This window comes from Apus apus, chromosome 4 (assembly GCF_020740795.1).
Source record: "Apus apus isolate bApuApu2 chromosome 4, bApuApu2.pri.cur, whole genome shotgun sequence".
NCBI classification, from domain to species: domain Eukaryota; kingdom Metazoa; phylum Chordata; class Aves; order Apodiformes; family Apodidae; genus Apus; species Apus apus.
The window spans coordinates 88314499-88331532 of NC_067285.1; the positions used below are offsets into that span (position 1 = coordinate 88314499).

The 17034-nt window shown below is 40.8% G+C and overlaps 1 protein-coding gene across 2 annotated transcripts in view; it reads right to left on the reverse strand.

Moving 5' to 3' along the window:
- Positions 1–10451: 10451 nt before the first annotated feature.
- SLAIN2 (SLAIN motif family member 2) overlaps positions 10452–17034 on the reverse strand; it is a 33336-nt gene continuing 26753 nt past the window's right edge. For both annotated transcript variants that reach the window (XM_051617757.1, XM_051617756.1), the window contains 2 exons: positions 13806–14124; positions 10452–13088 (listed from right to left, as the gene is read on the reverse strand). In XM_051617757.1, coding sequence (XP_051473717.1) covers positions 13022–13088; positions 13806–14124 — 386 coding nt within the window. In that variant the 3' untranslated portion in view covers positions 10452–13021. The remainder of the gene's footprint in view (positions 13089–13805; positions 14125–17034) is intronic.

The following is a 17034-nucleotide window of genomic DNA, read 5'->3' on the forward strand; positions in this document are numbered from 1 at the left end:
ACAAGGCAGGCACAGGTAAATCATAGTCTTGGACTTGGAAACCTAGATCCCAACCATGTTGCAATTCAGGTGCATGCATGCTGTGTTCATGAGCACTGCGCGAAAGCAAGACAACGAGGTGGCATGAGAAAGCAACGGGCAGGCACCCCTTCCTTTCCCACTCTTCCTATTTCAGCTCAGCATCCATTTCAGCTCTCTCTTCTCCCGCCCTGGCTCCTTGCGTGCCGTGCCCGGCTCCGGGGGGTGGTGCCATCTCCCGTAAGTCATGCCTCGCCTCTCTGCGTGTCCCTGCCGGCCGATCTGTGGAGCTGTGCCGGGTGTTTGCAGGGGAAGAGAGGCCTCTGGAGGATGGTCCTGCAGGGTGGAAAGTTTTCGGTCAGCACCTTTAAGCAGTGGTGCTACTGAAGAGGCTGGGATGAAGCACTGGCTGGGAAAGTGATGTGCAGGTGAGACCTAGCAGAAGTAGCTTCTGATTTTCATGGGACATATCATCAATCGTTTTGCTTCTGCTTTACTTGCTGTGTGCCTAGGTTCTGGGGAGCAATAAAAATGAAATTTGAGACTTAATAGGACAGTAATAATTTTCCATGGGGAAAATAAAAGTCTTTGCTGTAGTTGTCTCTGATTAAAATAATCTTTAAGGTGTATCATGTGATCTCTTACATGAAGTTTTGGGTAAACTTGTAGGTAAATCAGTGAAATATATATGCCCATTCTTATTTAGAAGTTATATCAAGAGCAGTTATTGTTGTGGCCCAGGAGAATTAGGAATTGGAGCATAACTGTGCTAGGTGTGAGATACTGGTGATTTTGCTTGTTCAGTTGTCTTTGTACTAGGAATAATGCTTCAGCATTCTCTGATCTCTGGCTCCTGCTTCCTCCCTCAAGCAGCTGCACAGAGGGAACTTTGCACTCTTGCCACCCCCTGTCCATAGCCAAGCTTCACTGAGCCAGTGACTAAGATCTTAGTAGTCATGGCTTTGTTTGGTTTTGGTCTTTTTTTCCCCTCCCTTTTTTAATGTATTTTTATTTTATTTTATTTTATTTTATTTTATTTTATTTTATTTTATTTTATTTTATTTTACATAGTTTGTGAGCTGGTTGACTAAACAGGCAAAAAAATTTACATGTTTAAAATAAGATGAAGTGTTGAGATCTATGCCTGTAAGTTGTTCCTAAGTGACCCTCCCAGCCAGACATGGACAGAAGCTGCCTTGGTGAGGATGTGCTGATCAATCTGTGTTGCTCCTGCTCCAAACTCATTGTGTTTCACACCAAGGCAGAGTGCAGTTGGACCATGTATGTGGAGAACATGCAGGAGCTGTGGGTTTGCTATTAGTTCATTGCTCCCACAGCTGTCTGTGGTGCAGAAGGGCTAGGACAGACCTGTCCCCCCTGCTTCCCAGCCTTCTCTGCTACTCTTCGACCTGGCTCTATCACAGCCCTGTCACGCCTTGTCCCAAGCTTGCTTTTCTTAAACTCCCTCTGTCCTGTCCTTAGCACGGCACTGCAGCTCGATCCTGCTTGCTAAATCTCCAAAGTATTAAACATCTTTGATCCCAAAGCCAGCAGGCACATCCAGACCCAGGGTTTGAATTTCAGGATGGGGAAAATTAGATCCATGTCTCTTCCTTCCTTGGCAGGAGACACCACTGCATCCCTGTTGTCTCCTCTACAGACAGGGTCCCATCAAATCATACTTCCCTCCCCTTGTGCAAAGGCACCAGGCACCCTGCTCCCCCTCCCTCCTCTGCTGCGTCTGTCTCTCCTCTTCCCAGCTGCCTTTGTGATTTCTCTGTTCATGGATGTCCTCTGCTCTTCTCCCTTCGATTCCTCTTCCAAATTTTGCCTCTTTCAGTCCAGCTCTACTCTGTATTTATGTCTCCCTTGGGAGCAGTGGTCTGCAAATCACAGGCTCTGAGATTTCATTACACTGGAGTGGTGTGAAAGGGAAACAGCACAAGGCTCATGACTTGGCTGTGCTGACTCCTTTGTGTCTCTGCTGGCTGTTCAGCCTCCCTGAACGGCTGGGGACAGATCCTTTCACTGGAGCTCAGGGTTAGCAGTCAAGGGCAGAAACTGTTATATTAAAACCCTCCTGTTATATGTAGTGTTCTCCCCATGTTTATTTTTAAGATGCCTGAAGACCATTAATCAACAGGTTAAGTGCACCACATCTCAGGTCGCAGTGTTCCAATAATTCATAAGTAGAACTAAGTGTTTAAGGCTGCGTGATCTGCCTTTTAAAAAGGAGACAAAGATCTTCTGCCAACCATTACATTAGAAAAAGGCTTCTGGTCTATGAAAGGAGATTAAATCAGGGCATCATTGAAGAATAATTTGGTAAATTGATTGCTGGTGGTCGATCCTTGAGGTGGTTGTACCCCTACACCTGTAAAACAATTCTAAGCAGTGGTTTTTTTCTTTAAGCAGTTAAATGCCTTGTGTGAGATACCTTTATCCAAATTCAAATAAGAAATAATTCTGCCTCAGTTGCTGTTCCCTTCTGTTGCCATTTGATCTTTTTCTGGCATTGTAGTATTATCTGGATTAAGATGAAAATTCATAATAAAATAAATGACCTGATGACTAATGCATGCTTTGGTCCAGAAGAACCAAAATTAAAATCCTGCCCAGGCAGGCAGGGACATGAGGTGAGATGAGGCTGCCTCTGAAGGCACTGGATTCAGTTTCTAAAGTCAAATGGTGTCTTGCACCACAGGTGCAGGTCTTGTGTCACACGGGCTCTTGCAGGCAGACCCTCTAGGCTGCAGTTTTGAGACAGGCACAACCTGGGTGCTGCAGCCCTGATTTACCTCCCCATGAGTGCTACAAACAGCCCGCTCAGCATCTGCAGGAGCATGGGGAAGGTGTGGGGGGACCCTGAGGGCTGTGAGGGGACAGCAGTGTCATTGAGGCCACACTAAAAATGGGATGTGCTTGTTGGGGCTTTAGGATGTAAATATTGGGGCTGTAGGATGCGTGTGCAGCTGCAGGCCCAGATCCAACTGCATTTATTAGCTTCCATTGCCCACTGAGGCTCCCAGCCCCCTCTTAATTTCCTATGTAGAAACCAGGTCAGGGTTAGGGACATAAATCAAGGGAGCTAATAGGGAGATAGATCACACAAAAGCAGTTGTGTGCCTACAAAATCTATTATTTTGGGTTTTGCAAAAAAAAAACAACAAAAAAAGCCAGATGAGATTAAATGACATTGAAACTGTGTTGTCCCACGGAATAGCTTGAATGTCAAAAAAGGCAGGAATAAATTTAATAATACCTACAACAGCATTTGCTTTACAGAGTATTCATTTAAGCAGAACAAAGACACCCCAAAGACAAATTACATCCCTCTCCTGCCCAGGCTTTCTCTATATTAAAGGGATGTTAATCATGAGCCCCATGGGAAAGATAAGAGCATTGATACTCCAGATTACACAAAAAAAATCTTGGCATTCAGTTATTGTCATTTGTGTCACTACATCGAAGGTGCCCAGATGTGGATTGTTTTGTGTTAGAAACTGTACAAACATAGGATAAAAATGCTTCTTGTTGGGCTTCCAAATTTTTATTGAATAATAAAAATGAGTATCAGAAACACTGATCAACACGTAAGCAAGTCCTTCAAAGCAGATGCACTATTACCTGAATTAAATCTCAAGCTATCTACAAAGAAATCTCAGAAAAATGGGAAGAAATAAATCTCAAACGTAACAGTAATCTCTTAATGCTTGTCTTAGATATTGTTGTATGTTAATCCCATAAAAATATCCTTGACACACTGTGTTATGTGCACTTTTAAGACTGTGATAAATTAAGACATTTTTTAATAACCTAAAGAATCTTTTGAATTTTGAACTTGTGGTATCAGTAGAACTTGCATGTTACTGCAGCTGAGGAAGATGTACCGTGTGTTGTGTACCTGTTGATTTGCCAGGAAGACAAAAGTGTGAATGTCTTAATAAGACCTTCTATTTCCTTTTTGGGGTGTGCAAGCAGAAATACTAAGTATGAAGTCAGAAGGATATTTTTTTCCTGCCTGAGGTGTCAACTCTACCACTAGTTAAAAGTTTTGGGTTTGTTTGTTGTTTTGTTTGTTTGTTTGTTTTTCCCTTGGGGCCTCATCTTTAAAAATAATTCTGATAAATTACAATTAGAAAATGGTATGCTTGAGTTTGGAAAAGTGGTCTTATGGTGGGGTTGGTGGGTATAAATTGCTGTTTGTCCTAGAATTTTTATGTAGGTTGTACTGTCCTCCCAAGGTGATGCTGTGTGGTGCTACTCATTTAATTGGAAAAACCCAGACCAGTGGGAAAATATTTCTCAAACATTTCAGTAGGCTTAAACCCACCTGACACTGAGTAAAAAGTCTAGCAGGGATATTTCAGACTTGGTGATATGTATGAGCAATAAAAAGGCCTAATTCATAAAAGCTAGAAAACAAGATTAAAATATCAAAATGGGTCATTGGAGCAGTCGTTGATAACATGGGGTGCAGCCTGGCATCTGTCAGAATGAAAGGTGATGTGCAGGAAAGATAAGCTGAATTTTATCTCTTTTAGATTAAGTCACATACCTGTATGAGGTGGTTTTTGTTTTGTTTTTGTTTGTTTGTTTGTTTGTTTTTATGGCCAGCTGTGCACAGCTTGGTCTTCCCTCAGACTGGGACTTCCCTGGCATAAATGCAGCTGTTAAATTCACTCAGGACCTTATGGACAATTTTGCATAAGTCCAGGACGATGGGATGAATAGAAGCTGAACTAGACCAAACTTTGGTGTGAAATGCAGAGAGAAAGCAAGTCCTCCCTCTAGTGTTTGGAGAGTCCTGGGAAGGAAGGAAGTGGTGAGAGCAAAAAAAGAAAACCCTGCAATATCTGTAAGTTTAAAAAGAAAAGAAAAAAAAAAGAAAAAAAAAAGAAAAAAAAAAGAAAAAAAGCAAGCAAGCATGAAACAGCAGAGCAGAAGGGCTAAAAAGAGTGGGCATGGTTATTTTAAATAAGTCCCTTTTAGTATTCCCACAGCATGGTTGTGTACCTGGGTGACACCATTCATGCTCCCTGGACCTCTCAGCCTGTGTGAACGGCAGCAGAAACACAGTAACTGAAACTTCGTTGATTTGTTTTTTTTTTTTTGCTAAGGAAAAATAAAAATCCCTCGACTCTGACATTTACCATAGACATTATCTGCTCCCTGACATTTGGGCTTATAAACCGAGGTCAACCAAATTTCCATTCTTAACTTACCCCACTGTGTATCAGACAAGATCTGAACTGACTGAGTGAGCCTTTCTCTGCACAGCAGCGCACTTGCCCCTTGCTCCCAGCACACAGGTCATAAAGATTAGGGCTTATTTCAGTGATGAGGAACTGAACCACAAGAAAATAAATGAGGCATCATTGAAAGTGTGTGGCAGAGCAGGGGACAGAAGGAGGGTCTCCTATGGCCATCATGTATTGGGTGTTTTGATCACAGGGTCTTCAGGAGGGCATCACCGCCTGGGGGAGCAGTGCATCACGTCGGCAGTGGCTGCTGTTGCTGTCCCGAGCGCTGGGTCTGCTACCTGGTGTGCAAGAAGCCAACCCACACAGAGTCAAAATATTTGCTTTAATATCCAGTTCTGTGTAGAAAGGGGAGCAGGGGGGCATTCCACAAAGCAAGCTCACTTTCCCAAAACACAAGTGCTACTTTTGTACCCAGAAACATGAGAAAGACCTTTAATATCACAGTATCACTGGCACACACCATTGGGCACTGATCCCTCGCTTCCATTTGAGGTGGCATTGCTCAAAAATTTCATACACCTGCTCAAAGAGTAGGGGGCTTGTTGTTAGTGGGAGTCACTCTAGCCTGTGGGTGTGAATTTTAGTGTGCTAATGGCTCATTAATATGGTAATAGGGTGATTTCAGTTACTCAGTGTTTTTCCCCCAGTGCTCAAGGCTGTAACCCAAGATAAGCTGTGGGCAGTGCTCCTTCCTATCTCTTTTACCTGGCTACCAGGTGTCATCAGGCCTTTCTTGACTACTTGGGGCATTTTTCTCTGATTGAAATCTGGTTTTGTCTAATTCTTAATGTTTCACTTTTACCTAGGCCCTGTTTTTATTCTGTGTGTCCTTTATGTTTATGTTATTTTTCCCCAAAATTGTACTTATTTCAATTAAGAACTGACATCACTATGGCTATGCAGCTGTACCCTCAGCAAGGGGTTTCAAGGGTTGAGCATGGACTGAGGAGGCTGTTCCAGACTTCTTTCCTGAGGCTGAGTAACAGCAGTGACACCACGTCACTGTCACCAACATTCAGGCACAATCTTAAAAGGACAGGAATCAGGCCAGGGTTTTACTAACTCCTTTGAAGACAGGTCAGTTGAAGCAGCGTTAAGAGCTGGTTTATGTGTCTGCAATAGCCCAGAGGGGAATGGATGAACAGAAACAATACAACATTGCTCTGAGCTCAGTGGTTGAGGAGTTAATGTGGGGTTAAATGGATAACCGTGGAGCTGAGGTTATCACAGGAGGTGAGGCATGAAGAGTAGAGGTTTGCCTGCTCTCCCCCTCTTCCCTTCTCAAAATGGCAGCATGTGCTTCAATAACATTTCATTTGTAAAGGAGAAGAGTGATGAAGGTGTATTTAAGATAGTAGAAGATACTCCTGTCCTGCTGGTCTTTACTAAGAGAAGCAACTCTGCTTGAACAAGACAGATTCTGTCCTGTTCCTTTAACTCTGCGCACAAAAGGTTCAAGCAGCCAGCAGTGCAGCAGGCCTTGCCCTCAGCCCTCAACTGGGTCCAAAACAAATGCCCTGTAACCCAGAGCCCGATCCAGCGTCACTTTCTTCCCTCAGTGTTTTGGCACCCATCTGAAGCACAGAGAAAGCAGCAGCCGCAGCTGTGAAATTATACAGCAGAATTAACCCGCTGAGTGACAGGGAGGTGAATAAGGATCAGTCTGGTAATGGATTGTACAGATTTGTTTGCTGAGAATGTCTGAAGGGCAGCAGAAAACTTGGGAAGAGTGCCTTGAGACACATGCAGGAGACTGCCAAGAGTTAAGAGTGCAGCCATGTTGGGGTTAGAACAGGGGGCACCTAAGTCCAGCCCAGCAGCCTGTCTCTGTTCATGGCCAAGCCCAGCATGTCTGTCTCCCTGACCACACTCCCATCACCAGCATGTCATGACCCAAACATTTCTTCACCTACAGGGTGTCAAGCAGGTAAGGCCATGCAGAGGCCCACATCAAGTCACTGATGACCTACTCCCACATTAATACGCTCCATTTTCTCTTAGGCAGGACAGAGAAGGGGAACAACATGGCATGAGTAGCCTTATTCATCTTCCTGTTACTATATAGTTTTAATGTGAAAAAAAACCCCAAACTCTAACATGGACCACTTTAATGTTTTTTAAGACAACTGTCCTTCTTACTGAAATAAACTAGTTTAATTACTCTATGAATGCTTTCCTTGAATGCAAACAAGCAAGTTTATGTAGAAACCAACAGAGAAGTATATTACTTAATTTCACCAACTATTTGTAGTAAGAAAATAATGACGGTAGACCAAGAAATGCTGGTGTTTTCAGAAATGAGTTGTAATTCACGAGACCTGATTAACATAATTTCAGTTTTATCAATGGATATAGCTGTAAGAAAGCTTGAAAAATGTATCACACTAAGTAGCTCCCAAATTGACTTTGAAGTCGAGCTGGCGAGGGTGGCAGGTGTTCACCTGGTTCTTCTCACAGCCTTGTTGCTGGAGGAATGTGGAGGTAGCTGGTCTCAGGCTGCTTGAGACCACATGCTGGGTTGGGGGGGGGGGGGGGGGAGGAGTGTGCCTGACATCAGACCAAGTTGTTTGTACCAGCAAGGCAGTGCTCCCTCACAGTAGGGCTATAAAAAGTTGCAATTTTCACTACAGTCCCAAGAAGATGGTGGCAAAGAGAATGGAAGAGAACAGAAGAGTTCCTAGCGCTGCACATTGTGCATGATAACCCGGAGTAACACCTTCTCAGTAAGGCATGTACGATTAATCCCTCATATACGCATTATTTTAATATCCCTGGACAACAGAACTAATCTTTCAGGGATAATTCAAAAGATGCAAGGAGGCCTGAACACTCTGTGGGAGAAGGCATCACATGCCATTATCTCTTAAGCTTTATTTTTGTAAGGTATCACAATGGTTTTCCAAAAGAAAATGGACAAGCACGATTACCTATTATGCTGATGATAGGAGCTCAGCTTACAATAGAAGTATCTTCTTTTGTTTAGTCTAAGTCTTGGGGCAGATGTAATCCACTTTTGCCTCATGTGAGAGTGCCACACCGCACAGAGAATCTCAGGCTTTCCAGCTTTCAAAGCTCGTAGTTTTTAATTCACTGTTCGTAACACATCTGGATGATGCACCACGTTGCTGGTAAGGCATTATTTTAGCTACCAGTTCCTTTAATCCCACTGAAGATCCATAACTCAGTTTAATTGCTACAGTCATGTTTTGTGTCCTCTAAGTTCTTAGTCACCAGAGAGTTTATCATTCAATGTAGAGAGGGCAGGGCCACGCAGCACAGCTGAATGAGATACCAGGGCTGAAAATACCATTATAAAACAATCCTGTGGAATTGAGTCTAGTAGAACCTGCTCCTTTCAGTTCTTTAACCCTTCGAGCAGAGAGCATCTTCATTTCTGTGCAGCTGTGTGTAAAACATAGATACTCTAGAGAGCACCTGAATTCCAGCCTCATTTCCTGAAACAAGATGGCTACAGATTAAGACTGCCTATAGGTGTCAGCTTCATACTACAGAACTGACAATGAGAAGACAAGAGTAGGTAGGATTTTTTTATTTTTTAAAATGAAAGCAACCTCACATCATACTTGTTTTACTTAAAAAGTAAACAATCTCAAGTTCACTCTTCTTACAGATCAAGAGAGGGAGAACTAAAGATATATTGCTGTCATATTTAAGTTTCTGATATCCATTTCTCAGAAATACTATTAAAATATGAGCTTTAAATAATCAAAGCTGTGTGCTCTCCAGCCACCCAAGACTTCAGCAGCATAAGCAGCTTCAACCTTCTGCCTCCTTACATGTTTATTGCTCACTTTTCTTTACTATTGCCATTGGACTCCTAGGAGTAAAAGATATGGACTCGATGGATAGACCATTCAGCGGATAAGGAAGTGGCTGGATAGTCAGAGTAGTAGTGAAGTGGAGACCAGTGACAAGTGGCAGTGCTCAGGGGCTGGTACCAGGACCAGTGCTGTTTAACATCTTTGTCAGCAACAGGCTGAGAGAGTTGGGGTTGTTCAGCCTAGAGAAGACTCTGGGGAGACTTCACAGTGGCCTTCTGGTACCTCAAGGGGCCTACAGGAAAGCTGGGGAGGGACCTTTTACAAGGGCATCTAGTGAGAGGACAAGGGGTAACAGCTTTAAACTGGAAAAGGAGAGATTTAGGTTAGTAGGAGAAAATTATTTTCTGTGAGGGTGGTGAGACACTGGAACAGGTTGCCCAGGGAAGTTGTGAATGCCCCCACCCTGGAAGTGTTGAAGGCCAGAGTGGATGGGGCTTTGAGCAACCTGGTCTAGTGGGAGATGTCCCTGCCCATGCAGGGAGGTTAGAACTAGATGATCTTTAAGGTCCCTTCCAACCCAAACCATTCTATGATTCCATTATAACATTTTAGAAGCAGCAGGTGTGAAGCCAGCTCTATGTAAGTAGGTCAGTTAACTAGGAGGGAACATTTTAATGTACTGGCTTAATTACAACATAGGGGACTATGCTGGGAGAAACAATTAAAAGCAAGCCTCACATGTTAAATTTTGTTACAGATTTAATATTAAGTGGCCACCAAATAAAGTAAACCTGGCTTAACTTTATTAATACTAAGGTAAGAAAAAGATGGCATTCACTTTACTATTGCATATGTTGCTTTGTAGAAGGCAAATTACAAAAAGTCACCAAGTTCAAAACAAACTTCTTGCTTGTGAGCCAAAAGGTAGAGGCATTCATATATGAGCTAGAAAAAAAACATGTACTTAAAAACTGAAAGACAGCAGCTTACAAGCTATACTTTTCCACTGCTCAATTTTCTCCATAAATTCTAGAATGTTCAAAATTTGTTTCATGTGGTGGTTTGCAGTGAGCATGAATCCTGTACTTCAACTTGCACTCTGAATGAAAATTCTGAACACGGTTTTTCACATTAAGAATTGCACTTCCAGAGCAGAGGCACAACACAAGCCCACCTCTGTCTGTGAACAAAATCCCAGATTTCACACAAACACAGTATTGCTGTACTCAGTTCATGAATTACAGGAGACAGAAGCTGATGTTGGTAACTTCTGGGAAAGTGAATATGGTTCTTGAAAATAACCCAACCAACCAAAAAATCCAGTATCTCCTAAATTACTGAAGGCTTTAAAAAATAATTTGTTATAAAAATAATGATCCAGGAAGTATTTTGTGGTAAGAATATTTTATATATTTTTTTACACTTTTAACACTTACAAAAACATTCAAACAAAAAAAAATTAAATAACTTTGGAAGCAGAACAAGTCTTTCTGCCTACACACATACAACAATTCCGAGCTGTTGGCACAAAAAGTAATCCACATTCATAAAACCCTTACTGCTATATCAAACATAAGTTAAGTAAATCATAGGCACTAGTTTATCAAATCCATATTTCCACGCTTCTGCAGTAAATCTCTAAACACAGAGCCCCATGATTTCCTGATACCAATAAACTGGTAATGCCAAAGGCTTTCTAGTAAACAGAGCCTGTCTTTTCAGGAAGTCATTTGCTGCATTTCAGGGAGAAGAGCAAAGAAAAGAATCCTTATAAAACTTAAGCTGAATTTACCCAAAGTGATGAATTACTTAAGGAAATGTACACAGCAGTTTGATGCAGCCATGATAAAACCCCCAACATTGTAATCTAAAATGAATTTCAAAATTTAAAAGTCAATCAAGTGTTTGATAAAATCCACCAATTACAATTTACCTTTTCCCAATGAAGACTGCAGCCTTGCTTTGTGAAAGGCTGAAATGTTAAAAGTTTGGGCATTGGTGAGAATATGTGCATTTGATCTAGTCCTCTCTTCTTCATCGTGACAGGAGATACCGACACCCATCGTCTGTGTCAGCAAACCACACAAGATGAATAGATTAGTTACATGTACTGGTCTGCTGGCACAAGGTAGTTTCTTTACCCCTGCTGAAATCTTACTGAATTACAGTATATTTGATACCCTGACTTCAAAGTCTCAGCACAGATCTTGCTCTAGAGTGTGAAGTCATTCATCAACCCAAAATTTGCTTGAGTAATCAGAGCTGCAAATTAGTCTCCTTCCTATTTGGCTTCTTCCAAATCAAGTGGTATTGCATGGCTTTTCATCCAGGGATATGTTAATGCTGGCCTAAAATTCAAGTGCTAGAATTTCAGGATTAGTTATCTTCCTAGTGGTGGGAGTCAAAATACACCAGCAGTTCCAAACTCTGCTACTAATGGGGTTGAAGGCTACCTACCACCCATTCCAGCCTGTAGTGTTCATCAGTCATTGCACAAAGGATATACCATTCACATTCTCTTACTTCATCAACTGTACATCCAAAATACTGAAAAAGCTTCAAACAACATCCCTTCCATTTAGCTAGTCCCACCCAATCCAACTTTAGTTACATATGTTTGAATGATGTCTTTCAGAACAGAAACAATGGTTCAAATGCTAAATAAGAGTTGTTCTGAGCAAAATGTGTTAAGAGTAAGTCAGAGCCACCAGCGGCATTTAATAGCTTGTAAACAGACATTGCAGGTTTCATACTCTGTTACCAGTAATGTAAGATACACATACATAAGGCAAAGTACATATTTAAACACACGTACATGGGCAATATCTTCTGTAAAAATATTTACAATTTAAAATAACCCAATTTAAGAAATGGATGAAAGTAAAAAAATAGGATACAGAAAACTCCCTCATACCATGGAACATCACCTAAATGAATATCATTTGGCATCAAGAGTCAACTCATTACCTTAAAATTTGTATGTTACAAGTGCATAGTTGTGTTTCCTTCTCCTTAACAGCATTTACAGTTGCTTCAGGCTGCAAGCATAGTGACATGGTATCAGAACAAACTAACATTACGACTTGCTCTTTCCTTTGTAAGGAAACCTGTTATGAAGAGTTTTCCCCAAATAGCAAGCCATGTGTTAAAAATGTGGCTACAGTAGCAAAGGCCATCTTTCCTGAGCTGGGAACTTTAAGGTTAGAAAGATTGTTCAGCTGATACTAAGCCCTTTTGGCAATCAAACATATAAGAGCATGATAAATCAACATAGGAAAGATGCAAGCTATACTATTGCATTTGTGTGTTTCTGCTGCATTCAAACCTTTAAAGTTAATAAAAGCCATGGCTACTACTTACTGTTCAGCCTAATCCTCCAGAGTTAAACTTTTGATTCTTCCTGAAGGAGGCACGTACCACTTTCCCCAATGAGAACCTCATACAATGGTTAAATGCTATCTTTCCCTGGCACTGTAGCAGTCTCCAATCAGAATCTTAGCTTTGACTGACATAGTCCTGTTTAATAGTACATATTCACCAATCTTTCTGCCAAATTAAAACAGGCTGAGAATGAAGTTTTGGACAACATAAGTTGACTATTATACTTGCTGTTTTTCAAGATGGGCATTTCTTTGGCATTTGTTAGGTTTCTGCCATCTGACATCGGCCACTGTCATAAATGCTCATATCAATCATTTTTAGCAAGCAAGAGAAGAACCCCAGAACTGATAGCAATTTAATGTAGAAGTGATTGTATGATCACCAAACATCTGATGTTAGATGTCATTAAAGTGCTGCTTTATAATCTCTGTCAGTTTGTGCTAATTAGAGACAGAGAGGTCAGGAATTTTTACAAATCCCAAAAGTCACATCTGAACAGTTTGTATAATCAAGCTGTCTTTTAGCCTGGTGAGGAAGCATCCATGAGCACTGGAACGTTGCATTAAGCTTTGCAGTTCAGTAGCAGCCATCTTTCCAACTCTCGTCTTTCATGTTGCCATAGGTTTTAGGAGCAGGTAATGATCTAAAATAAAAGGAGATATTTTTAGTTTCATACTTAACTGCTGAAGTCTCCATCTACAGTACCTAAGAATGTAAATATTTTATAAATAATTGAAATACTATTTTACTTCTCTGCAATACAGTCTACTTAATAAACCCTGAAGTTTCAGGTTCTGTGTGTTGATGTATCTTGGCAATTAGCATGTCAGAAAAACATCTGCACAGACAGAAAACATTTGGCTATTAAATTCTGTGAAAATACAAACTTAATCTGCTGCCATGTAAAAACAGGCCATTTTGTCCCCACTGATGTATAAACACGGAAATCCTTGTTTAGAATATTATATATTGCTTACCTCAAAATCTTGACATTCATAGATACTTCATTATTGCACAGTGTACAGATACTGCATTATGTATGCAAACTTCCACAAAAAATAGCTAAGTTTAGTAAGTGAAACACTTAAGACAAGTTGTGATTTGGACAACTGCACTCTGGTCCTGTTAAAGTTATTTTCTTAGTTCAGCGTCCTTTGTTACTCACTTTCTAACTCAAGAACCTTTTTCTTTTGCTTCAAAACGATTTTGGAAACATAGGAAAATACTTCACATGGAGGTCTCCATTTCTGTTCTGAAGATCCTGAGATAGCACAGTAATTGCAGGAAGGACCAGCACAAACATAGACGTTCCAAATTCACTGTGAGAACTTCAGATGAAGGCTGCCAGTCACATACTCACCTGCGAACAGGCTGTGCAAGTTTGCTACGAGGCACTGGGATGCCCCCTGTAGAAGGGGCACTGGGTCTGGGCAAACCACTCCTCATCCCTGCTGTCCCTGCCGGTCTGGTAAGAGTAGTGCTGTTAATACTGCTGGCAGGGCTTGGCAAACCTGAACTCTGGGCTGCAAGAGGCCCTGGTGAAGAACTACTGTGTGGCAGCTGTGTGGCTTCTGGAGAAGCAACTGAACCAGGTCCATGGTTACTAAATGCTTTCACTGGTTGTCGGAGAGCTAGGGGAGACGGTGCTGCAGGTGAGCGGAATTTACTTGAAGAAGGTACTGGAAAATAAAATACAGGAGTTACTTTCAAGCTTAAGTTACAGTATAATTGAAGTTAAAGCCAGGAAATTACTTAATGTGAATATTCAAACAATATGGAATGGATAATGGAATTCAGCCAGTCAAGCAGCAATGAGAAACAGGAATTCAGATGTCCTCTTTGTCATGTGTTTTTGATATCGTAACACTCATGTCCCATTTGCTTACTACAAATATTTATTTATCTGGATTTATAAGTAATACTAGTAAGGCTCTAACGATTATATCAGTCAGTTCAAAAGAAATACAGATAATGTGTTTGTTAAGAAGGAATTTAACTGCTTTGGAAACATACAAACATAATTTCCATTCCTCAAGTAACACGTTGAATACAGTATTCTGATGTGGTAAGTCTTTAAAGAGATTCAAAGTGTACATTAGCCTTCGACGATAAAATCCTGACTGCAGAGCATCTTAGTGTTTCTTTTATGCTGCTCTTTTTAACCTAATCAACTGAATTAAAATTCACCTAAAGATATGGTCACATGCCAGATTTAGTGGCTGATCGGGGTGGGGAGATAGGGTCAGCCAACCCCCAACACCAAAGATATTAAGGTGCTGCTATGATACCTATACCAGACAACTGTAACAATGTATAGCCTCCCTCCTCTTACAAACACTATCTAATTTATCAGTATAATAATATCTGTATTTAGATATTGTATTTGAGTTAGTATGCAAGGCCTTTATCAAGTTCTTATAAACCAGAATATTCAAGTTTTTAATGCTGCCAAACCTTAAGCACAATTCTTCACAAGTATGAGAAATGTTTTCAAATAATCTATAACCACTAAAGAGAATACTTAAACTAAACTATCCTATTAATTTTTAGATGGAACTCCACCAGCTTTTTTAACTAATTAGGGTGGGTCAGTAATGGTCAGGAAAGTAACAAAATCACATTTGCATGAACTATTCTTTTCTCCACTAAACGAACTTCTTTATACAGAGACCAAAGTTGTCCCCTCTCTAGCAGATTATGTACATAAAGAAGATGGTCCTTCACATAGCTTTTATTATTTTACAAGTTAGATCCACTAAGAGCATGAGGAGTGCGAGAAGGGATGAGTAGTGACAAGAATACAGCATCCTAAAAGGGGTACAGAGGAAGTGGCAATTTTCAGGTTGTATTTTGAAGGAATTTCTTATAGGGCATGTCTAGGAAGATTAACATGTGCCTCATTACAGATGTGAATTCCTTTTTAGATTATCCAAGGGGGGTTTTCCACTGACAGTGATATCTAACACAGCAGGAAGCCATTCAAGGGGAAGGTGACCAAAAAGGTGGCAGAGCTGTCAACATATAACAATTGGTAAATAGCAAGGATAATAAATAAAACCCCTTAAAATAAGAACCTTGGTGTCAAGCTAGAGGATGGATTAAGGAAAGCATTAACAGCAGAATGACTGAACAAGAGCAGCAGCAAGGTGCTCCTAGGACTAAGATATATTACGTATCAGATGTTTTTAAAATGTGACATTGCCTGTAACATTGGAGCAATTGAACACAGAATTTCCAAGTGATTCTACAGCGTAAACACAGGAAACTTTTAACACTAAGCTTCTCATTACAACATTTGCTGAGAACACAAATACAGCATCATGTTAGCAACTGCCTAGCAGAGCAGTATCAGTATGTGAAAACTTAATACAGCTTTGAGCCTCTCATAAAGGGGAAAAGGTTTTTTGGTCCTGAATATAAGCAATGAAAAGTTGTAACTGAAGAAAGCTTGTCACATTCCCAGTGAAAGCAAGCATCCAGTAAATTAGTCCTCTCCATCTCTCCAGTTTTCTGTTGACCATATTTTACCACGCTTCCAACTTGAACTGTCAATTCACAAAACATTTCCTGTCAGCACAGCATTGTGGGCATTGCTGAAAGCTGTATTCATTTGTGTATATAAAGGACTGAATTGTCCTCCAATGTGCTGGGATCTCCAAAGCAGTCCACATGATGCAATCTCTGGCAAACTGCCTAATAATTCTGCTCTACATATAAATAATTTTGTCTTAGAACAGTTTTGGATATTTAATAAAACTCTGTGTGTAATTTTTGTAATCAGGATCACAGAGTGAGATATGGCCTTAGTCAAAGACTATCTGATAACTGTATTCCTATGTGCAGTGCTGAGCTGACCCATGTTTAACAAAAACACAAACATGTAAGAGAAGGTTCTGAGGAGACCTGTTGTGGATTTTCAGTATTTCAAGGGGACTTTTAAGAAAGATGTGGATGGACTTTTTGTTACCAGGGTCTGCAGTGATAGGGCAACAGGTAATGGTTTTAAACCAAAAAGGTAGATTCAGACTAGATACAAGGAAGAATTTTTTTTTAATGACAAGGGTAGCAAACCACTGGAAGAGGTTGCCTAGAGATGGTAGATGTTCCATCCCTGGAAACTTTCGAGGTCATGTTGGACGGTGCTTTGACTAACCTTACCAAGTTGAAGATGTCCCCACTCACTGCAGGGGGGGTGGATTAGATGACCCAAACCATTGTGTGATCTGACTGATACTAGATTGCTGTACAAGCCTTAACAAACTGGTAACAGTGAGTTACTTGAATGTACTTTGAAATGTTTTACACAAAGTGGTGAAGAAATCCCACCATCCATGTGTGAAAGGTGTCAAGCAATGTAATTAACAGTATTTTTAATTGTTGCTCATAGTTGTCTATTCTTTTGAAACAGAAGTCTTGTTTCATTACTGCATAATGCTTCCATACTTGTGAGAATCTCAGATCAAAAGAAAAAGTTACCACATCAAGGACTATACAAGAGCAAATAACTGCAAAGGTCATGCTGGGTCCTCACTTGCAGTGGGGAAGGGCAGCAACTATGAAGTGGAATACGTAACCAGCAGTGCAACATG